Source organism: Sciurus vulgaris, assembly GCF_902686455.1.
Source record: "Sciurus vulgaris genome assembly, chromosome: 4".
Lineage (NCBI taxonomy): Eukaryota > Metazoa > Chordata > Mammalia > Rodentia > Sciuridae > Sciurus > Sciurus vulgaris.
The window spans coordinates 26,431,350-26,456,272 of record NC_136464.1 but is presented as its reverse complement, the minus strand read 5'-3'; the positions used below and the strand labels follow the sequence as shown (position 1 = coordinate 26,456,272).

General features: G+C 41.7%; 1 protein-coding gene across 2 annotated transcripts in view; it reads left to right on the top strand.

Annotated features, from left to right (window-relative positions):
• The window catches only part of WBP1L (WW domain binding protein 1 like), a 54,914-nt gene that overhangs the window by 2,269 nt on the left and 27,722 nt on the right, over nt 1–24,923 (top strand). The window contains exon 1 of one of the 2 annotated variants that reach the window (XM_079136347.1): nt 18,824–19,003. The exons of the other annotated variant lie outside the window; for it this stretch is intronic. Coding sequence (XP_078992473.1) covers nt 18,977–19,003 — 27 coding nt within the window. The 5' untranslated portion in view covers nt 18,824–18,976. Of the gene's footprint in view, nt 1–18,823; nt 19,004–24,923 lie in introns of those variants that run through there. 2 annotated transcript variants of the gene reach the window in all.

The following is a 24,923-nucleotide window of genomic DNA, read 5'->3' as shown; positions in this document are numbered from 1 at the left end:
TACAGTTCCTTCAGAGAAGGGAAACTTTTTGTAATGAGCTACTGCCCTCTTCCTAATCCCCCTACATACTCTTATTCCACACCTCATACCCTTGTCTCTTCCTGTCCAAGAGTACTAGATATCTGTAATGAGGTTTGTGTTTTGAATTTTAACCTTTGGAATGGAAGTTACAATATAACTATTAACTCTGAATCCAACACAAAATAGTCAATTTAGTTTTGTTTTGTTTTTTGGCAAAAAAACAAATCAGTAAGGAAAAAAAAAAAATCCAGAGACTTTTTGGCATAGAATGTAGTTCAGGTACTCACTGTCCTTATTTCAACAGTGACTTTCAGCTCACTCTGAATTGAGGACTTGCTGTACTCATTCTGTATGGAAAATGGTATGGGTACCTCATTGCATTTCCCCCACCCGCCTGAAACAGATCTGTTAAATATAATCCTTTATTGCATACACACTTAATATCAGGAGTATATGATATTTACATATCATACGGCTTGTTTTTCCTTTTACCAACTCTGCATTGGGACAGCCATTTCTTGCCTTCCCGGCCCAGGAAAGTTCATTAGCTTGGCTCTCTTATGTGATTAGAAACTTAGATTTAACTCTTGTATAGGTCACTGTGACTCACAGATATGATTCTGTGAATTTGTGAAGAATAAAAAAGCAGCAGTTTCTAAACAGGAAAGCCTTGGCATTTGTTTCCTTCAGTTAAATTATGGTTGAGATAACATAGTTTCTTTTTTTCTAATGTTGTTTAGATTCAACAAGAATATTTGACTCTGTTATTTAAAATAAAATCTTAGTAGAAGTGTCCTTTTCCATCAGGTGGCCCAGCCAGTGGTCTGGGCACAACTCTCTAGAGATGCGCTCCTTACCTTTCCTATGCCAGTTTAAAACTTCTAGTTGGATGGGGCCCCAGTTTCTGCTGTTTTTTCCCCACCATACCCTTCATTTGTATTTCACCTTTACTCATCGCCATTGCCCCAGTTTTAGTCCGGAAACCCTACACCATTTCTCTTTTCTTACAAATGGCATGTCAGGGCAATCACCATCATTCATTTTCTTAGTCTGCTTGATAGCCCAAAATGAGCATTTGTCTAAAATCAGCACCTTGAGTTCCTGTAAATCCTTGTAGTAGAATTCAGAAAATGGACATTTATTGAAATCTAACAGGCTGTTATTGCTCTGAGAATCATCAAATGCAAAACAGAATCCCTGTCCTCAAGGAGCTGGTAATCTTGTGGAAGGACGATAACACACACAATGAATTATAATCCAGAGGGTTCAGTGCTGAAATGGTAGTGCAAACAAAAGACAGTAGGAACAATTGATTTCACTGGGGCAAGAGGAAGATGGGATACAGTGAAAACTTCATAGAGGAAGAAGCTTTTAGACTAGACTTTTATTTATTTATTTTTGTTTGTTTGTTTTTGGCATTGGGGATTGAACCTAGGGGAATTAACGGTTGACTCACACCCCTGGTCCTTTTTATTATTTATTTTGAGACAGGGTCTCCTAAATTGCTTAAACTGGTCTCAAACTTGGCGATCCTCCTGTCTCAGCTTCTTAGTAGTGGAATTACAAGCATGCACTATAGTGCTGTTTCTTATCAACTTTTAAAAGTCTAGTTTAAATCAGGTGCAGTGACCAATGCCTGTAATCCTAGAAACTCAGGAGGGTCATAAATTCGAGCTAGCTTTAGCAATGTAGCAAGACCCTATCTCAAAAAAAAAAAAAAAAAAAAAAAATAGGACTGGGGATGTAGGTCAGTAGTAAAGTGGCCCTGGGTTCAATCCCCAGTACCAAAAAAAAGAAAAGAAAAGAAAACTTGATAAGGTTGAGTAAAATATCAATGGGCTAAGAAGGGGAAGAGTGTATTCCAAGGGAAGATGTATTTGAAGGTGGTACATAGTCTGGTGGAAGCTATGGTGTAGGCGTGTAGTGAAATGAAAAAGTAGGTGAGTCTTGAAAAGGAAGCTGTAGTCAGATGGTTGAGGATTTTCATCCATTTGTCCAAGGCTGCATTGTCCAATAGAACTTTTCTGTGATGCTGGAAATGACCTCTACCTGTGCTATCCAGTTCAGTAGCCACATAGGCACATCTGGATGTCAAGAGTACTTAAGCTGACTAGGATACATAAGAAACTGAATTGTCAATCATTTGGTTTTCTTGTATCAACTTTATTGAGATACTATTCAGTACCAAAAGATTCATAGTTTTAAAATTACATGAATTGTTTATTTTACTGTGGTCACAGAATCTTGCAACCATTACACTATCTAATTTTAGAACATTTTCATCACCCCAGAAGGAAACCCAATACCCACTAGCTCCCCATTCCACCCCCTCTTCTACCAGCCCTTAGCAACCACTAATCTACTTTCTGTTTCAATGGATTTGCCTATTCTGGACATTTAATATAAATGAAATCACATGCTTTGTGGTCCATTACTGGCATTTTTTACTTACCATAATGTTTTCATGGTTTATCCATGTTGTAACATATCAGTATTTCATTCCTCTTTATGGCCAATTAATATTCAATAGTGTAAATACCCCTTATTTTATTTATCCTTTTGTCAAATGGTGGACTGTTTCCACTTTTGTGCTAGTATGAATAATGCTCCTGGGAACATTGATATACAAGTTTTTGTTATAGACATGTTTTCAATTCTATACCTAATGGGTGTATACCAGTTGGGGAATTGTTGGGTTGTATGATAACTGTAACTTTTTGAAGAACTGCCCAACTGTTTTCCAAAGTGATATGATGCTAAATTTTAATTAATTTAAATTGAGCAGCTACATGGGGCTAATGAGTACATAATGGGCAATGCTGATTTAACAGCTTTCTAGTGTCGGGGGTGTGGTATAGTCTAACATGGTGGTAACATCATGGGCACTGGGGTCAGATGACCTGAGTTCCAAATCAGACACTACTCTTAAGCAAGTTACTTAACCTCTTTGTATCTCAGTTTCCTCCTCTACTAAAATGAGAGTAATCTTCTAAGGTTGTCATGAGGGGAAAAGATACATACATTGTAAAGCTCTTGGAATATACTTAATGATTAAGTATAATAATGATCATTGTAATTGGTGCTCCTCAAGTGCATTGTGGTTAGCATGTTAGCATCAGATCCTAAACTAAGTTCAAAAACTGAGATCATTTAACATAATTTCCTTGATTCCACTCTGTGCCTAGGCTTAGGTTTGTCCCTGTGATCTCTTAACTGTGTAAACACTTTTCATGGTGAACCTGTGTTTAGAACAGATCTCAATCAGGAATAATTTTGCCCCCTCCAGAGAACATTTGTCCGTAGTTGGAGACATTTTAGGAATGTTGTTAATATCTGGGTGAAAACCAGGGATGCTGCTCAACATCTCACACTGTTCAGGATAGCCCCTCAACAAAGAATTGATCCAAAGTGGCAGTAGTGCTGAGGTGGAGAATCCCTGAATTAGTGGTTCTTGTTCTTACCAGTTCCAGCTCATTATTGCAGTTTCAGCCTTCCTACCTGAAAAAAATGGTTTGGTGAATTGCATGAAATAACCTCTGACAAGTTTTAGGTAAAGTAGTTTAAAGCTTTAATGTGCTGAATCTCAATGAGGTACTTTTCCAGACAGCTGTTTGGTCAGCCAACATCAAATATTTTGAAAAAAGTACTCTGGTCTGTGGTTCAGTGAGTAGGTGAGCCTCGCGTATTCATCCAGTCTTGAGTTCTCTTTCCTCTTGCTTTGATCTTGTGGTTTCAGTTTAATAACATAATTTGTTTTCACCCCAGTGAAAGCATGATGGCCAGTTCTTTTCTTTTTTCAGTGTCCTCCATGTCCCATAACCAATCTGAAGGGAGTCATGTTCTTAGAACTTTTCCTTTCCCCAGTCCAAGTCTTGGTGCTACGCTCATATTTGGCCTCAAGAACACTAGTTTGCTCTTACACATACCTAGCCTGCAAAAATCATTAGGGTTTTTAGGGTCTCCATGGGGGAATTCAAATGTTCTGGACTGTTAGGGTTGTAGTATCTAAAAAGAGAGCCACCCTCTTTCATGTCCTCCAGTTGCAGTTCATCTGTGGGTGTCTGACACCAGCAAACAAGTCTTTATGGATGCTATGGGTATCTTGGATGACTTTGGATTCAGAATTCCAACTACTATTTGAATGCATGGCCATCCATACCCCTGAGAGGGCCTCTTGCCTTCTTTTATTTCTTAAGGAGGGGCCCTCAGAATCCAGGTAGTGTGGTGAGTTGGGTTAATTCCTTGCCCCTAAAACCACTGGGACCCATAATCCTATTGTTAATTGCACAGCTAGGAAGAGCAGCCACTGAGTGACAGGGAGCAGGAATGGTGGGTTTTGGTGCCCTGTCTTCTGAGTGGCATATAGTAGACTAAGGTCTGGCATATGATCACTCCCCATGGACCATGCTTTGCACTTCCACTAGGTGGAGCAAAGTCAGGGAACATCCCCTTGAACTCTGCATGGGATGTGAAAACCACAAACACAAATAAATCTATAATGTTACAACCTGGGAGGTCAAGAAAGGAGAAACAAATCCCATCTTACTGAATTCTGTGGCTTGTTGATTTAATTCTGGGCTTTCCTAGTGTGGGAATGAAAGTAGGTCACCCTCTTAGACTTCTGATCACCAGTCTTGCACAGAGTGGGTTTTTGGGATACTCTGGCTTACTCAGTTACATTCCCATAGCTCTGATTTATTTACTTTTGGTTTTCTACTTTCCACACTTTCTTCTGTGGGAAAACAGACAAGCTGTGTATCTTCTGCTCCTGGTACAATCATCATCACACTGCCAAGGTTAAGTTTTGATCCAAGATCTCCGGTGTTTTGAGGAATTTAACTTAAACATGTTTTGGAAGAGGTTAAAATAAATGTAAGACATTGCAAGAATACTTGTGGCTTGGAAGGGTGGGTCCTAGAATGAAGTTACAAAACATGTCTATTTTGATTTTTAAGTATCTAGCAAGAGGAATCTTATGTTGTAACACTTTTTTATTACACATTCCCAGGCATGTGTTCATGGAGAAAATATTCATGATTCTCAAAATTCTCCACAGTGCTTTTTGGTTTGCTATCTCCTGATTTCTCTTCCTCATCTAAAATTTCACCTGGCAGTTTCATTAAACATAGAAACAACAAGAAAAACCCACAGCTTATTATTTTTATTGATCTGATCTAAATTTTTTTCCTTTAGTGGTTCATTTGGGAGAGGAAGTTTATTTGGTTTTCTGCACTGGGATGTATGAATATTGTGGCTCTTGGGGATTTGAATGTAGAGTTGAATAGTGTGATAATTCCCTCCTGATTGTTCCTTCCTTTTTCTTTGGGTAATTTATCTTTAAATTTGCCAATACTCTGGCAGAAAACCTGTTCCAATTCAGTTTGGCACAGGGTCTACTATGGTCTTCCCATTTGCCTTCCTTAGAGTTGATGGCTGCTTTCCTTTGAGCTTTAAGATACTATTTACTTTTTTTGAGGTACTGAGGATTAAACCCAGGCCTTGCACATACTAGGCAAGTGCCCTACCACTGAGCTACATCATCAGTTTTTTATTTTATTTTAAGGCAGGGTCTTGCTAAGTTGCCCAGGCTGGCCTCAAATTGCAATCTGCCCCAGCCTTCTGAGTAGCTGGGGTTATAAGCCTGCGTCACCACACCCAGATATCTGTCTTTTACCTTTTTACATCAGTTTGTAGTTACACAAAAAGAACACATGCTTATAACAGTGGTGGATAATATAGAAATCCAAAAACGTTTAAAAAGTGAAAATTCATGGTTTGATATTTCTCTTTGGTGGTTTTTCTGCCAGTGCTATATATTCATAGCTATATTAATATAGTTCATATAATAGAAATAATTCACATACAAACAAAATTATTGTGTGGGTTGTGTTCTTAATTTCTTTGTTATTAAACAGAAATGGAGGGCTGGGGATATAACTCAGTTGGGAGAGTGCTTGCCTCACAAACACAAGGCCCTGGGTTCAATCCCCAGTACTGAAAAACAAAAACAAAAACAAAAACAAAAACCCAAAACAACAGAAATGAAATAATTTACATGTTGTGTTTCACAACATGCTTTTTTTTTTTCCCTGAGCAATATATCAAGGATGAGTTTCCATATATATATATATATATATATATATAGAGAGAGAGAGAGAGAGAGAGAGAGAGAGAGAGAGAGGAGAGAGTCATATATGTGTATATATATTTGACTTTTAAAAATTATTTAACCACTTCACAGATGGACATAGTTGTGGCCAAGCTTTTGCCATTTCACACAGTGTTTGAATGAGTGTTGTACCTATTTTTTTCTGAAGTTGTGTTAAGATTCCTGGGGCATGGAATTAGGAATTATGGGGTATGTGTATTTAAATGTAGGGTGTGTGCATTTAAAAGATGGGGTACGTAGTACCATGGTGCTCTCCAAAACGGTTCTGTCAGTTTACATTCCCTATTGGATGTGCAAGGGCTTATTCCCCCCAACACCAGTAAGCTACACTTTACCTACACTCTCCACTTACCCTTAAAGATCTTCCTCTGATTCTTAACATAGGCACCATGGGAACATTACGATCTCCTTCCTCCAAAGCTTATTGCTCTCAGTTTGCTTAGCTCCCTTCTTCCTGACTCCACTTGGCAACTCCTTTTAATGTGGAACAGGGTTTGCCCAAGGGCAGTGAGCCTGTATCCAGAGCAGGCTAGAAAGGACTGCTAGAAGTGTTTTGTGGGCTCTTGGAAGATATTAGGTCGATATTCTGCAGGTTAGCTCCAGTTTTTGTATGGCACCCAAGTCTTGATTGTGGGCCTGACCAACCACCTTTCTGTGTGTGGTCATCCTACAAGCAGGAAAGCTTACAAGAAGCATTGCTGAGTGGAGGCTTAGGAGACTGACTACCTGCATCTGAAACCAGAGCTTCTCTTACTCTCCATCTAACTTTGGGCTAATTGGTTAACTTGGTTTTCTCATCTATAAAATAGGGATAATAGTATCTGGCTTATGTGGTTATTATGGCAGTTTGTTTGAGTTAATACTTATACAGTAGAACAGTCCTTGCCACACAGTAATACTTAGTAAATGTTAGCTTTTTTTTCTTTTCTTTTTTTTTTTTCTTTTTCTTTTTAAATCCTTTATGGAACTCTTAGGGCTTCCCTGAGCTCTGATCCAAGATTTGATTCCAGTAGAGGATTTTATTTTTATTAAAAAAAATTTTTTTTTTTTGTTACCAGGAATTGAACCCAGTGGTGCTTAACCACTGAGTCCTTTTTTAAATTTTTAACTTTGAGACAGGTGTTAAGTTTCTTAGGACCTCGATAAGTTCCCGAGACTGGCTTTGAACTTGTGATTATCCTGCCTCCACCTCCAAATCCACTAGGATTATAGGTTCATGCCCTGTGCCTGGCTCTTTTCCCATTTTAAAGTCCTTTGACTGAAGGGTCGGAGGTCTTTATGTGGGACTCCATCATGTGATGCCCTGGGTAAAATTTTCCTGTAATGGAGACTGAGAGCATCCTGGCATTCTAGACCTGACCATTCTACCACCCAATCTTGTGACCATGGACCAGCTAACCTCTCTGAGCCTCCTTATTTCTATCAGCATTGCCCAAGGATGCATTGAAGGTCAGCCATTTCTGTGATAAGAGGCCTTTGTGGCCAGAGAAATCTACCATCTCTTTTGAGGAGTTCATGTATGTACTTCTAGTTAAGCCTCTGAAGAGTCCCATAGTTAAGAAATCTGTTCTAGTTCCTTACTGGATATATAAGTTGCAAGCATTTTCTCCCATATCCTTTCTTGATGGTGTCCTTTGAAGCACAACTGTTCTTAATTTTGATGAAGCCCAGTTTGTCTATTTTTTTTTTTTCTTTTGTTGCTTGTGCTTTTGATATTTCTTAGTTCTTTTAAGGGCTCTGAAAAACGTCATATTAGTTTGGTATCATTGATTAGAAAGAATCCTTTCATTTATCCCCCTATAGAAAGTTTTAAACATACAAAAAATAAAAAGAAAGAATGGTATAATGAACTCCCATGTACATGCCTCTCAGCTTCAGAAATTTATCAAGTCATGGCCTGTCTTGCCTTAACTTCCATTCATCCCATTGAAATTATTTTGAAGCATGCTGCAGACGGCTATCGTTTTAACCATAAGTAATTAAGTTCCTATTTCTAAACGATAAGCATTCTGTTCCTCAATATCACCATTATACCTTATCACAATCTAAAAAATGTACAGTTAGGGCTGGGGCTGGGGCTCAGTGGTAGAGTGCTTGCCTAGCATGTGTGAGGCACTGGGTTTGATCCTTAGCACCACATAAAAATAAATGTTATAAAAAAAATGGACAATAATTCCTTAATGTCATAGGATATAATCTTGTACATAAGAATGTAAATATGACCTAGGAATAAAAATTGCATTTGAAAACTTGGTTAATTATAACAGATCTTCAGTTTTAATTTTTCTTTTTTTTTTTTGTGGGGGATGGGGGACTATATCTTGCTGTGTTGTCCACACTGGCCTTTAACTTGTGATTCTCTTGCCTCAGTGTCGCAGATAGCTGGGATAATGGGCAAATGTCTGTGACTAGCTTGTGGTTTTTAAGTTTTCATAAGTAATTAACTTTTGCTGAGTATTCTACTACTTAAGAAAAAAAAAGTTACTCCCAACAGTACCCATCAATCCTCTGAGTATCAGAAATGCTCTTCCAACCTCAGCCTTTTTTGTTTTTACTTGAATAGGTCTAGAAAGGTTATAGCAAACCTTTCCCTCCTCCAAAACACCTCATTGTCATTTTCTTTGATCTACATATCCTTTTCCAACTGCTGCTTAGGGTATGCAGTGAAAGATTAAGTTAGGACTTTTGCCCTCAATTGTTAATGTAGAGAGAAGTTTTGGAATAATCCTTTTCTTATCTCAGATTACACAGATGTTTAGAGAGACTTTGGAAAATGAAGAGACCCTGTCAGGGCATTTTCTCCTCTTTCATTTCTCCTGGGGCGCAAGCCTTGTGTCTCCATCCTGTGCCTGACTGTGCCTGCCCTTAAGATAGTATTGGGCATCTCATGGCAGATGAGCAGTGCAGCTGAAGGGCAAATGGAACTTAGAATTTGGAGAATTTGAAAGATTGGAGAGATAATGATGTTGTGAATTCAGTAAGAATGAGGGTTTGTTTGGTACTAAAGGTATAGGAGATTTGGGGTCAAACAGACTTCTGAACAGTGGGATTCTTCTGAGGTTTAACTGTATGCACATAACTTTCCAAAAGAGTCACTTCCCTGGCCACGTGGGCCTCTTCTCATAGAAATCACTGACCTCTTGGAAGCATCTCTGGGCAATGCTGATAGAAATAAGGAACCTTAAAGAGTTTAACTGGCCCAGGGTCACTAGGGGTGGTAGCATGGCCAGATCTGGAATGTCAGAGTGCTGACATTCTAAAGGATAGTCTTCCCCCTGGGCATTTCTCGCTGGTGTCCTTTCCATTGAAAACTGTAGGTCTAGTCTGAGGTCACTGTACATTTTCAGATCTTTGGTGTACCCATCTGGCAAGTGGAGATAGTGCTACTCTTGCCAAATGACGTAAGAAACAGCTAAGATGGATGTGAAAGTAGTTTATAAACCTTGAGTTCTGATTCAATTGAGTTCTCTCTAGTTTATTGAAGTTTGTTGTGCTTCCTTTAAACAAAATCCTTGAGTTCTCTGTAAGGATAAGGATGATTTATTGTGTCTCAGGATGAACTGTTCCTTTTCTGCAGTTTGAGCACAGTGAAAGACCTTGGAAAAACTTTGTTTCTCAAGAGTCTAAGGACTGTGATTTTAGTGCAAAGCCATTGACTCCTCCCGGCTAATACTTTCAGGGGAAGGTCAGTGCACTTTTCTCCTTGATGGTGATGATTTCTCAATGGCACTTTTCCTGGCCACTGCATATCCTTTGCTTTAGTTCTGTTCTAGTGATGAAAGTGTTTTTTTTAAAGATTTCCTGACAGCTGTTGTCCTGTGTTGCCTCACTTCCTGGGTTCTAGAAATATAGGGTTCAGATGTGGCTGTGATTGGGCATTGTATGACAAATGGCTCAGCATCCCTTGCCTCTGGTTATGATACCCTCTCCAGTTTCACTATATGTAGTCATCCTTTTACTTGGTGTGTGGACATCTGTGTTTCAGAAGTTTCCCCACCCCTTACAGCCTATCAGAGGAGTAAATTGTCTTAAAGTTTCTTTCTGGTATTTTTGACCATGAAATCTTAGGCCTGGAGTAGATTTGGTTACCAACTACCCAGAGAAGGGAGGACTTAATATTTGATTTGTGTAAGATCCAGGAAATGAGGAAGGCATGGTGCCGTAAGCTGTTTCCAGCTAGACCTTATTAAGTTTCACAATCCTTTATGAAAAAAGGCAGCTTCCAGGTGTGCTAATGGAGTTGTCTGGCAAATAGGAGACAAAACCAGAACAGCTTCATCTTGTTCCCCATAATCGGAAAACTGTTGCTAGGGGGCTAGATCATGTCTCAGCTCTACCTTGAGAGAGAGAATTTTGCTTTGGAGATAGTTTAAGTACCTTAAATTCTTCAGCTGAGAAATTAGAGATGCACAGATAATGAGACACGTGGAGGGTTTCCCAATCCTTGCATCAAACCTCCTGGTCCCAGGGTAATATGCTGGTGCTCTCCCATATTGCAGCTGTTTGTTAGGTTCCTGTGGCTGGGAAAATGTCACCAGACTAATGTTTAGGGATTCACTTATATATGCTTCCTTTTGATGAGTGTCTCTTTTGTTAAGTCTTCATGTCTTCATCCAAGGTACAGCTTTGTCTTGAGGGCCTGCTTTGTGCAAGACATTTCTTGGTACTATAAAGGGGCCCAGAAGTGAAAGTTCTGCATCTTGCCCCAAGTTGCTTATATTTTAGGAGATAGGCTTGGGAACAAATAACTAAAACATCAAGTGTGAAATGTCTCTACTAGTTGATGAGCCATAAGAAATAAATAAATTTTTCTATAAAAGCAAAACCAAGGGCTGGGGATATAGCTCAGTTGGTAGCGTGCTTGCCTCGTAAGTACAAGGCCCTGGGTTCAATCCCCAGCACTGCAAAAAAAAAAAAAAAAAAAAAAAAGCAAAACCAAGCCAGTGGTACATACCTGTAATCCCAGTGACTAGGGAGGCTGAGGCAAGAAGAATGCAAGTTCAAGGTCAGCCTGGGCAACTTAGTGAGACCCTGTCTCAAAAAGGCCTGGGGATGTAGCTCAGTGGTAGATCACTTTTGGATTTAATCCCCAATACTTCAAAAAAATAAAAAAAAGCACAACCAAGATGATCTCTGAACATCTCTGGCGACCTTGTACCCAGAGCACCAGAACTGCTTCCAGGGACTCAGTTGAGATGCCTGTCAGTCTTTTCCTTGGGTCAGCCACCATTCGACCTGTAGTCTCACTTAAAGTGGACCATGTTTCTCTTTATCTTACCCAACATGTACATGAAAGTAAAAGATGAAGTCAAATTTGGTGGAGGCTGTGAGGCCTACTTTTCCTGATGGAATTCTCTTTCCAGGTTACATCTGGGTGTGTATTTTATAGTTGATGTGACCTGTATCCCTCATTTTATTCTTTTGGGGTTTTGTAGGTACTGGGGATTGAACCCAGGGACACTGAGCTACATTCCCAGCCCTTTTTTGTATTTTTAACTAGAGACAGGGTCTCACTGAGTAGCTCAGGGCCTCACTAAGTTGCTGAGCTGGCTTTAAACTGGCGATCCTGCCTCAGCCTCCTGAGCTGCTGGGTTTACAGGTATGCACCACCGAACCTGGCCCTCCACTTGTTCTTATTCCAATCCCACCCCCACCCCAGTGCTGGGGGTGGAACTCGGAGCCTCAGTTCATACCACTGAATCACATTCCCAGCCCTCTTATTCTAATCTTTAAGAGACATGAAATGTGTCTGGGGTTATTCCCTGAACTGTAGCTTGTTGATTTCCACAAAATTCTTGGCTACTTGCCAGTTTGGTTGGGGTTGAACTGTTTACAAAGTAGGGAAAACAAATCTAGTGTTTTAGTACAAAAACAAATGAGGCTGTCTTGTACTTGATGAAGCTCAAGGTGCAGATCCAGCAAGAGCCCATTAGCTATTAGCAAATCCACTGTCGGTGAGTTTTAGCAACTCCTGGGCTCTGTGGGATGGCAGTGAATGCACTATGAAGGTTATATTTGTGGAGTGATTGATTTTCAACTTTGGAAGGTTTTTCTTGTTAAGGAGCAGAGAAGCAAGAGGCAGAAACCTCAGGAAGCTGGTTGTAAACAAGTTTTGGCTTCTACTATTTTTATTCCTCATTATTAAAAAAAAAATTACTATTTTATGGTTTGAAGTATTGGGGATTGAGCCTGGAGGCTTTCTATTACTGAGCTATCTCCCTAGCCCCTTTTTAAATTCTATTTTGAGACAGGGTCTCACTAAGTTGCTGAGGCTGACCTCAAACTTAGAATCCTCCTGCCTTAGCTCTTGTTGCTGCGATTACAGATGTGCGCCACCATACCTGGATTTTCCTCTCTAAAAGACTTGAGGCTGTACTATTAACATGAATATCTTCCCTTTACTTCCTCCAATCCCTGCAAGTAGAATAAAACCAGCTCCAAGATTTGTCATATTTTAGTAATAAATAGAATCACAGCAACAAAATGAGGGTCTAGGTACTGACTTAAATAGAAATTCCTGCAGTTGATATTCATGGTGCTACTGTAATATTTTCACACATAAGAAAAATGTGCTGATAATTAAAATACATACATGTGTAAAGCCTCCACATTCTCCTTCCAACTGTTCTTTGTCCCCCCACTGCCACAAGGTCTTGCTAAGTTGCTGAGGCTGACCTGGAATTTGCCATCCTTCCACCTAAGCCTACCAAGTAGGTAGGATTACAGGTGTGTTCCACCACACCCAGCTCCTTTTTTCTGTTTTTCTTTCCCATAATCCTTCAATTGTTGTTTCCATACTTTTATCCATTGTTGGCCCTGCCCAGTGTGCTCATTTTCCCTAACCAAACCCTACATATCGTTCTAGTAGCCATCTCTTGATAAAACTTTCTTTGGCCATTCTGTCTCAGCAACATCCCTTCTTTGTGCTCGTCTAGTGTTGCCATCTCTATTCCTCCCTCCACATTTATCGTAGAGTGCTTATGCTTGTTTCTGTGTGTGCTTGTCTTTTCTCCCAAAATGGGTAGCTAAATAAATAGATCCTCCAAGGCAAGACTGATTCGCTCAGTGTGGCAAATGAATCAAAAATAAGGGGAAAGCAACAGTTACAATTAATATAAAAATATTATTTCATCCCCCAGCCTTTTTTTTTTTTTTTTTTTTTTTTTTTGGTGGGGGCGAGTACCAGTGATTGAACTCAGGGGCACTTGATCACTGAGCCACATCCCCAGCCCTATTTTGTATTTTATTTAGAGACAGGGTCTCACTGATTTGCTTAGCCGCCTCCCTTTTGCTGAGTCTTACTTTGAACTTGTGATCCTCCTGCCTCAGTCTTCTGAACCTTCTGAGCCACTGGGATTACAGGCATGTGCCACCATTCCTCCCTTTTTTTTTTTTTAATTTAAGACAGAGTTTTGCTGATCCTGTCAGGCTGACCTCGAATTTGTAGATCCCCCTGCCTCAGCCTCTCAAGTAGCTGGTGTTCGGCATTCCTACCATGCCAGGTTTAGGTGTGCATCCTTGAATGAGTTACCTAACTTTTCTAAAGCTCACATTTTTTGTTTGTAAAATATGAAATATTGATATCTGTTGGAATCCTTCCTTTCTGATTGTCATTGGATATATCACAAGTGATTTTATACTGTAGTTAAGGATTGTTTGCCCAACCATCTTCCCTGAGACTCAGTAATAGGAAAGCAACCACAAGTTTCTTTGTTTTGTTTTCTTTCTTTTTTTAAAAAAGTTTTCAGTGGTGAATTATAATGGTACATATTAGTAAGACTGTTGTTACAGCAACTTGGGTTTTTATGGAAGCCTCGTAGAAGGAATAAGCCCTGTGACTTATAGAACTTCTTGTCCTGCTCAGAAAACAGAAGAGGTGTGTGTTTCTTGCCTCAGCAGGCTTACTACATGTCTGCCTTTGTCCAGCCCCAGGACATAGATGAGCTAGAATTCTTGGTTTCTGGCAACTGAGCAGTCCTTCGTATTTCTGCTTGGCAAAGTTCTACAAATTTTCATCTGGGTTTGGAATAGGACCCATGGCATTACCCAAAACTACTTCAGGATCCTTTTATTGATATGAAGCCTCACACTCATGACATGAAGGTGCACTGTGGCACCTGGGTTGTTTTAGAGTTTGAGTTAGTGTGCACTTCTGTCTGTCTCTCTCTTTTAAGCCAGAACTCTAAGGCACTTTAGATAGGTCTGTACCCAAACCCAAGGCAGATAAGAAAAGTCTTATCTTATTAGTGCAGTGCTGCAAAGCAGCCTTGACTCAAAAGTTCCTGAAAATAAAAATGACCCTAGTTCTGAAGATTATCTCCTATCTTCAGAGGCTGGCAGTTTGCTATCCTGTTCTGATGATACCCTCTTTCTTTAGATTCCTTGATTGCAAAATAAGATTCCCCTGGCCCTCAGCCCTAGTCTTCTCTAGACTCAGTGGGCCAGATGATGTGGGGGAGGGTACAGTTCCCGGAGGGTTTCTGAGAGCCAAAGCCTAGGAATGTCTCTAGCTTGCTCCCTGTGTGGCATCTGTTGTGTGTTTGGAATAGAAGAGAACTTTAGGCTTTCCCAGTCATTTACCTCATGGAACTCTGCTTTTCAAAGTGGAACCCACAGGCCCTGACTCCACCCTCCAGAATACCACTGTCAGCTCCAATAGAAGTGGCAGTCTTATAAATAGGATTCACACCAGGTCATGTCTGCTTCGTAGTTACCTTGGCCCTCAGTTCTGTTTTTTAATTTTTCCCCCTTTTTATAACTTCTGGTCTTCAGATATATGACTCCTGTGTCATCATAAAGGAAAGAACCTTTGGAGCCAGAGACGTGTGTGTGTGTGTGTGTGTGTGTGTGTGTGTGTGTGTGTGTGTGTGTTACTGGGGACTAGACCCAGGAGCACTATATGACCGAACTTACCCCTAGCTCTTTTAATTATTTTATTTTGAGATAGGATCTTGCTAAATTGCCAAGGCTGGCCTCAGCCTCCTGTGTTGCTGGGATTACAGGTGTGAACCACTATACCCAGAGAATTTGAGTTTTTGTTCTCCCACTGCTAGCTGTGTGACACTGGAAAATAACAATTTGGGGGGTGGGGGTTGGCGTACACCTGTAATCCCAGTGACTGGGGAGGCGGAGGCAGGAGGGTCACAAGTTCGAGGTCAGCTTCAGCAATTTAGTGAGGCCCTAAGCAACTAAGTAAGACCCTGTCTCAAAATAAAAAATAAAAAAAAGGCTGGGGATGTGGCTTAGAAAAGTGCCCCTGAGTTCAGTCCCCATTACCAAACAACAACAGCAACAAACAAACAAGTTACATGAACTCCATATACCTCAGTTTCTTCAGCTGAAGAGTAAGGATAATAGTACTTCATCATAAGATTGTTGTGGTGGTGAGTTATTGGTTAGTTAGAATTTCTGGTGTAGAGTCTTGGCTTATGTTCAAAGGTGAACAAATAAGCCTCTTTTCCTAACCCTGTCCCAGAATTTAAAGATTATAAATATATAGACGGCCTGGAAAAATGTTACCTAAAGATACTTAAATTGACTAGAGTAAAAAAATGAATTCCGTGAACATATATGTTGTTTTAGTATGTCTTCTTAAATAATAAGTTAAACAGTCTGAACGGTAACATTTTCAGCAGTGAGGGTTTCCTGCACCAGGGAAGAGGAAGCTGGGTCCATGAATTTTCTATCTCAGATTCTGCTTGGGGCCATGAACAGTGGTTAAGGTTAACGTACAATAGTTTGACAACATAATCCTGTTTAATTCTAGTTTAGTGTGACTTGCCTTCCCCGCTCCTTTCTTTTAAGTTGGTAGATTTAGCTTTTAATTTAATTCTGCATTGGCAGTTAGATGACTTATTTGAAGAAGGATTTGCCTTATCTCTGGCCCATCATGTATGAATCTGGATCACTTACATAAACGATTTTTTTTTTCAGGCTGGCAGAAGTGGCTAATGATCATCTTGCTTTTTAAATCTCAGAACTGACTTTCTTTGTCACTGGGTTGTGGTGATATTTCTAGGGCATGTTAGAAAGTGAACTCACCTTGGGAATACCTGAATTTGTTAGTTCAACCTTTCTCCTACCCCCACCCTTGATCTCAGGTTAGTCAGCAAGGAGCTGGAGTGAGGAGAGGAGTATGTTAGTGAGAAAATTGCCAACAGTCACTTTTTTAGAGCGTATCATGTGGTAGGTGTAATACCTCATGTTAAATGCTGCCTTGCACATAGGAAGAAGATAAAACCAGTTAACTGCTGATTGGAAACACTGTCTTCAGCAGCATCCATAAAAGGATGATTCATCAGGCAAAATCAGGAAGTCTGTGATGCAATTGCGATCATTTTGATTGAATTTTTATTCTTTTTTTTTTTTTTTCTGTACTGGGGGTTGAACTCAGGGCCTTGTGCTTGCCAGGCAAGCACTCTACCAGCTGAGCTATCTCCCCAGCCCTGAATTTTTATTCTTAAAAAAGTGTTCTAGCAATGTTGCAGCTCCGCTTCTTCCAAGATCACCACTGATGAATACTTAGAAATGTGGAAGACTTCCACAGCCCATCAAAGCCAGGTTTTCAGGGTGTTTTGATAATGGCAGTATCCCCAGTGCTGAGAACAATGCCTGGTACATGGTAAGCATTCAGTGGGTGTGGGGTGAATGAATGGGTGAACTTATACCATGGTATTCATGCCAGAGAATTGCAGGTGTTGGTCTGTCTAGTTAGATCAGTGCGGACCCAAGTTGCCCACAAGCAACCGAGGGCACGCTTTCCTCCAGTTCTTGTGCCAAAGTAAATAGTGCTATACGTGTTTTCTGTTTCTCAGTGGTTGCCAGGGAACTGAGGAAATGAGAGGAAGGGGTTGAAAGCTACTTCCCTGGGTAGCTATGACTTGGTGTTCAGCCTTATCTGTCTGGCAGTTTGGCCTGTTTGTGAGGGTATGGGACACACCATCTGACCACTTCTTGAGAATACATTATTTGCTAAAGAATGGCTCCTTAGTCCCTAGATACCTGCAGAAACCACTCTTTACACATCAACCTTTTTCTCTCCTCCTTAGCACTGAGGCTGCATGGGCCTTGAGGAAGTGGCTCAGCCAGCTTGGCATATTCATTTTTTTGTCAGGAAAGTCGATCTGACCTTGACCATCAGTAACAACCTGCAGTAAGCACATCATGTGTCTGACTGGATTCTAATGATCAAAAAGTGTTTTTGGCACCTCACTGTGCTCTAAGTGTTGTGTACTGCTTATTTATTGTCCTAGGTGGGGGTTATAGATATTAATTTGCAAGAATCTTTGTGACTTACATGAGTCATGCCCAGCACAGTGCCACTGCTATGGAAGCCTTTGATAAATATCACTGAAATAAAATTATGCACAAAATAAAAAGAAAGGTGAACTGCACTTGTTTCAAGTCATGGAAAATGTAATTAATCTGCCGTCTTAAGAAGTTACTTGAAAGTAACTTTGGGTTTACAAAATTCCTCTGAAGACTTTTCCTTGAGATATTTCTGGCCTGGGGATATAGTCAGGCGTATAGCACATGGTTAGCATGTATGAGGCCTAGAGTTCAATCCCCAGCACCAGGGGAAAAAAGTCATTTCCTCAAGTCCACATCCAAACATGAACCTCTTATCCTTTGCTTGTATTGTTTTTGGTGTAGGATTCAGACCTGGGGAGAGCTGCTGTGACCCCACTGTGCAAGGGAGGGTAGCCAGGGGAGGGGTGGCTTAAAGCATTGACCAGGAAAAGCCAGACGGGGTTGCCAACCCTAGGGCCTTTGTGTCTTTGGGAGAGCTTGCTGTTATCGAACCCTTTTCTCCATGAACTGGGCTTAGGGAAGGAAACACAACAAACCTAAGGGGTGAACTTTTCTGAAGCAGGAGTTGGTTTAAATATAGCTGATCTGCTTTACTGGCAACTTGGAGGCTGTGGTGGGACTTGTTGTACCTTTTGAAGACGAGTGAGGAAAGATGTTGGCACCTGTACATCCTCAGTTTGTTTATGAAATATAAACTCTCCTGTTGAGCGAGGGCTTGAGAGGTCAGTGTCCAAGGTAGCAAGGCCTACCTTAGCTGGAAGAGGTACCTCTCCAGCCTGTCTCTGCAAATCACCCCCCATTTCTAGAGAAAGTTGGGACAGCCGGGCTTACTGTGCAGTTGTTTATTGAGCACCGACTCTGGCAAGGCTGGGGGTGGAAACGTTTCTGTGAAACTGACAGTCACTGGGCTTGATTTTCTTTCCCAAGGAGGAGAAACAATACCTCAGGAATTACAGAGCCAATCCTTATTCAGAGAAGTGTAGCTCTTTTCAGCTCCCAAAGTTTGATTAATGGACACCGAGCCTGCTCATAACGAGGGGAGCTGATAGGAGGGGCAGCAGCCCCCTCTGTGCCCTAGGCACAGGCCTGGCTCTAGATGGGTTCAGGCTGGCATCCTAGGTTTGTAGCACTTCCTCCTCAGTATTCCATAGCAGCTGTCTGAAGTTTTTTCTACTGTGCCTGAACTGATGTCATTTCCCCCTTGGCAGACAGCTTTGGCTGTGCTGCGTCTGAGATATGTCACGAGAAGGTGGGGGTGGGTCAGAGCCAGGCGGGGGGAGAGGGAGGGTAGTGAGGGGAAAGGAGGGAGCTGCCTGCTTGGTCCCAGGACTCTGTTTACTTTCTCTTCTTTGCTCAGGAAGGCTGGTTAACTGGGAGCACAGAGCAGCTGGCCCATCAGGGGCCATGCTCATTCCAAAACCTTAACTTTTGAGAGCCCTTTGTTCCAATCGTTAGTGTGGACGATGCTCTTGCAGGATGCCTTTCCTTTTGGGTCTTAGACAGGTAATTGAATGGTTCTCTGTGGATTGGGCTGGGGAAGGGAAGAAGGGTGGGAGCTATTTATTGTACTACTGCTTTGGTGGAGGGAATATTTTAGAAGATGTCTTGCAGTCCTAACAGACTAGCTCCCACACAAATTTCCAGTCCTTCCTCCTTGCTTGCTAGGTGCTCCTGACCTCCAGAACTCCTGCTTTAGGGCTGCCCAGTTCTGATTTCCATTAGACACTGTAAAACCGTTTGTGCAGCTTTATGGAGGAATAGTCAAAGGGTGAGGCTGGGGACAGGGAGAAGCAGAGTGGGATTCTTGCTCAAAACCCCCTTTCTTCCCTCATTTTCATTTGGCAAATTAGGAGAGATTTCTTCACAGTCCTTCAGTTCTGAAGGGGCTGGGGAAGGACTGCAGGGCGGGGGGCCGGGGGGGGGGGTTGGGGGGTTGGGCATCTGTTTTTGTGTAGGGAAGCCTCCGGAAGGCTTTCTTCCTTTTGAGCATGTGGTCAGGGCTGTGTGACTGAGGGATGTCTTGGACACCTCAGGGGGATAAGGTGTGGAATTGGCTCCATTTTGACCCTGCTGACCAGTTTGTAAGGCAAACAGACCCCTGTGGCATACTTGATTGCTTTGTGAGCTGCCATTTGAAGTAGGGGTACTAAATTATAGCCCGTAACCTAGCGTGGAATGAGAAAACAGTAGCCAGGACCAACTGCTGTCCATGGAGAACACAGCTGCTGCCAACTATTTGTTCCAGGGCTTCTGAGAGCTGGCCACCCCCACCCCCTCTTTGGTCTGAGAGGCATGTCTGTGTTGGAATGCGCAACTGTAAATGGTGGTAGGGCTGTAAGGGTGGTGGGGACAGACACACACGGACAGGCAGGAAAAGCCACAGATGAGCTCAGATCAGAACTTGTGAGGGAAGGCTGGTTTACTCTCTGAGGAAAGTGCTAGGTGAGCAGATCTCCCTTGGGTTGCTTGAGGTTCTTTTAAAAGCAAGGTTCCCTGAAAAATCCTCAAACATTCCATTACTGCTTCTGTTAATCTTCGGTGTTCCATTGATGTAGCCACTGGAGTGATGACCCCAGTTTGAACACCCCTCTGCCCGCTCAAGAAAGCTGTCCTTTTAATCTGTGGGCAGAGTGAGTGAGCCCAGGAGCATCCCATGCTAGGTCAGCCCCGGGTGGGAAAGGACCTGCTTGACAGAGTGGAAAGAGCAGGGTTGGAGCCAGGATGACCTGTACTCATATTCTGGCTTCCCCAGGGTCTTGGGTGCAAGCTGCTTCCTGACTCTGAACCCCATTTTTGAAGTGCAGATAATACCTGGTTTTTTTTTTTTTTTTTTTTTTTTTTTTAGTACTAGGCATTGAACCCAGTGTACTTTACCACTGAACTGCATATCTAGTCTTTTTTATTTTTCATTCTGAGACAGAGTCTAAGATGCTGAGACTGGCCTCGAATTTGTGATCCTCTTGCCTGAGCTTCCTGAGTCACTGGGATTCCAGGCATGTGCCACTGTGCCGGGCAATAATAATGCTTTCTTGAAGAGGATTTCATAAAAGAATGTGTGTAAAACTTTAGCACCTTGGCCGGCAGAGAAGAGGCATTTAGCAAACAACCATTATTTTTAACTACTCATTTCTAAGGGATGCACACCTATAGGGAATCTAGATGCTATAGAACTGACCTGTGATTTTGCAGAGGTGGAAGGTGAGGTGGGCAGGAGTCCATAGGAGTGTGAGTGAGTTTGTGCTTCTCTTTTAGTGCCTATCATTGTATGTTGACTTAAAGTTGGGAGACTGTCTCTCTGTCTTTCTCTCTCTTTAGTTGTAGATGGACACAATACCTTTATTTATTTACTTATTTTTATATGGGGCTGAGGATCGAACCCAGTACCTCACACTTGCTGGGCAAGTGCTCTACCACTGAACTACAACCCCAGTGCCAAGGGAGTCTGTCTTATTGTACCAAGATACACCATTCATTTTTTATTCTGAAGTGGCAAGAAGGTGAGGGCTTATGTCTGATAACCCCCACTCACCTAAGTGAGAAAATGAAGTAGTTGGTAACAATAAATTAAAACCCTCAGAGAGCAGGGGAACAGAAAGGATGGTTGTTATGGGAGCATCTTAAAGGCCCAACAGCAGGTGAATCTTGAGTCCTGTTTTTGAACAATTACCTGGCAGAAAGCTGAACCTGGAGCCCTCTTAAGGCTCCTGCAGTTCAAGCCTTTCTTGTATGAACTTGGAGTATTTTGAGTTATATAATTTTGTACATTTCTAGTGCTTCTGTGTCTGACAGTGTAACCATGTTCTGTATTGGAACCAGACTCCTAAAGATTACCTGGTGATAATTCTGTTTTTTTTTTTTTTTTTTTTTTTTTAATGGCTCTCTCTATATCCCCACCCCATGTATTAAGTCTTCCCTTTATTTATGTTTTCTACCTAATCTATGTAACAGCTTCCTGACTTATGTGGTTAATGTTATTCTGTTTTTAAAGAGTTACCGGAGGAGGCTTATAGAAGTTAAGCCACTTGCCAAAAGTGGCTCAGTTAGCTAGAGAAATGAAGGTGTTTTTCTTTTTAACCTAGGTCGCTTCCAAATCCTGGATCTTTCTCATGGATTAGACTGTGTTGCCAGTGTTGTGCAAGTAGAGTAGGATCATTATGTTGTTCTAGTTGAGAATATTTATTTCTTACCTGCCCAGGTAGGGAATAAGACACTGCTTGCTCTTCATATTGCCATTTGAATTTTACTCTGTGGAAGAATTAGTATCTACTGAATAGCCACTGCATGGGAACTTTGACTATTTAATGAATGTCAGTGGACATAAGAGATGTAAAGATAGACATAGACAGTCCTTATTTCCAGGGAATTTATACTCTGCTGCAATTGTTCTCAAAATCATAAAAATCACCTGAGAGTGGGGCTTATTAAAATGTAGATTCTGTAGGTCTGGGACCGGCGCCCAGGAATATTCATTTTTATTATAGTTCCTTAGATGTTTCTGATCCGGGTTGTTTCTAGCCATGCTTTGAGAGACTCTGGCCTCCAGGGCTTATGGAAATAATGACAAGACAGTGAGCTCAGACTAGGGACTAGGATAGCAAAGGGTGGGGAAGCATCTAAATCAGACCGGGTTGGGGGTGGACATGGCAGGCCTTCCAGAGAAGGTGATATTTGATCTGAGTCTTGAAGGATGAGTAGGAGTTTACCAGACATCTGAGCTGGGGAAAGAGCATTCCAGACAGATCAGGTTGTTTTTTTTGGCCCCTGCAAATGAGAAGGGAAATTGTCTTCCAACTATGATTCTTGGTATTGAGTTTGCCTGTGGCAAAGAGAAAGGTCTGGGTTCACAGGTATTGATGCCCTTTGTGGCATAGAGTAGGAGGAACAAATTAGGGCTCTTCAGTCTAATAATGTGGCATGATTTCACTGTCTGTAAAGGGCACATGGGCCACAGGATGTCCCTTCTTTCATGCAAGAGACAGTGAAGACAGAATACTTGGAAGCTGCAGTGTTAACCAAAAAATAGTCTTTTAGTGCTTAGAAGAGCTAAAGTTCAGAAGATAGTCACCTGCTGAACCTTTTGGGTATGCCATCACATACTAGATTGTAGTTAGAATATATAATTAAGCAAGCTGTCCTTTTATTATCTGATAAGATCAGAAATAGGTTTTGTGGTTAAGAGAAGCTGGCATATATAACTTACAGGTAGATTACTGATTTTCAGAGAAGACTGCAACAGCATTGCTTAGTCCGCTGATCCTAGTAAATTCTAGTTCATGTTCAAGTCAGAAGGCATTTATTTGGTAATGCTAGAGGATTCTTATGGTCATCATTCTATATCTGAAAAGTATTGTGCACCAATCTATTCAAAGCTTGTTGTGGATACAAAGAGCTATGGATGCTCTCCCTGCCTTTGAGGGGTTTTCAGTCAGGTAGGGGAATAGAAAAGTGCACAGGTAATTGGAACATTCAGCAGGTGGTGGCACATGACATTAGAGGGAGACAAAATGCTGTGGGAGTTCAGAGGTGTAACAAAATGACCTTGTTGCAGATGGCCCTTTCCACAGTTCATTGGTACCAGTTATTGCACTGTAGGTGTTAGGTGTGTGGAAGGACCAGAGGACGGTGTTCTAGTTGGTGCAATGCAAGCTAGATCTATCATAAGATAGCAGTTTACATCTTGGAATGTTGCCTTTCTCTTTGGGAGGGATCCGTTCTGCCCCAAATTGTCTACACCTTGAGTTGGGATGATCCCTAGTACTGGAAATGAGGGGCCTTCAGTGGAACTGGGGTAGGTCTGGCACCCTCCTCGGTGGTTTACCCATTTGTCATGATGGGAGGCACAGGGGTGCAACTCCTGGCATAAGAGGTACTTTCTAATCTTTTTGTGTGTGTATATGTGCCCAAGTTGACCTTGAACTTACAATCTTCCTCCTTCAGTCTTCTGAGTAGCTGAGATTACAGGCATGCACCACTGTGCCCAGTTGCTATTCTTAATTTTTTTTTTTTTGCCTTTTTTCCATATTTTTATTAGTACACTGTAGTTGTACATAATGATAGAATTCGTTGTTACTTCTTTTTTTATTTCGTATTTTTTTCTTGAAAGGGTGAATTGGTTCCTACAGGCTCTAGATTGGCGTAATGCTGCTGCCTGTGACAAAGCACCTAGAGTGTTGAACTGCAATACAGTCAGTCCCTGGGCATAGAACGTGGCCCAAGGGTCTCAGAGAGTACTGACAAGGCCTTGATGATATCTAGTTCACTCTGCAGGGTAGGAGCTCCAACCTCCAGTTTACCCTGAACTTCTGAATTTTAGCCAACATTTGCTTGGGGCATTTGTTATTTCACAGTGACAACCACCCACAAGGGAGGAGGTATTATCTCCTTGTTACTGTAAGGAAACTGGAACTTAAGAGGTCTGTGTTGCTGTGCCCAGGGCTGATGTGTGGCATGGTGAGCTCTGCTTTGGCACTCTCATCTGCAGCCTCCGTTCCCTGAAGAAGACCAAGTGTTGACTCCCACTCACTATGAGGCTTCTGTGCTTAGCTTTTCTCCACCAGGTTCAGGACAAATTAAGCAAGATCCTGCTTGGAAGGGAACTAACAGCATGTAACACAGCAGACACCAAGGTGACACTTGTTTGTACTACCAAAGGTTGAGGCCGGAATCCTTATCTGAACTGATTATAAGAATCCTAGGTGACAGCTCCGCTGAACTCTGCAGTTCCCTGCCGTCACCTGAAGGTGAGAAGGTGGCTCTTACCCAAGCCTGTTCAGGTTAATTTTTGAGCCCCCAGCCATCTCTGTTGAAAGAGACTGTGTTTTTAAAAGAGAGTGGCTTGTTTTTCATCATGTCTCTGATGAGAAAGCAGTGGACAGGATGGTAGCCTAGTGGAAAAGAGGACTATATCTGCTGATTTTGAAACTTTTATCTAGGCCGGAGCCAAAGAAAACAGTCACTTCCCCCAGTGATATCCCATGAGTTTGACCCACCCCCTTCCCACCCCTTTTCCTTGAAGAGGTAAATTTTAGTCCATGAAAACAGTATAATTTGGGGCTACTTAAAAAGCTGCCATTTCTTCTGCCCTTGTTCCCTAACAGGCAGACTGTTCTCTTAACTCTGCCTCCTTAGCACTTCTTGCTACTTGTTGCTACTTTGTAGCAATGGTGAGTTGAAACAGCCTTAAAAGTATTGACCTGCCTTAGCCATTTCTGTGCCCCTCTGTAGCTACTGCTTCTATGGTCAGGGTCAACTGAATTCAAATGTTGGACCTCACAGAGGTTTCGGTTATTGGTTGCAGGAAATAAGTGGTTCAATCCTGAGAGATGGCTTCCTTTCAAGTTGTTCTTTCAACCAAAAGAGAGGAGGGGTTGTCAGGAAGCCATATACTGCTCAGGAGGGAGAAAGACTTGGCTTTACAAATGGC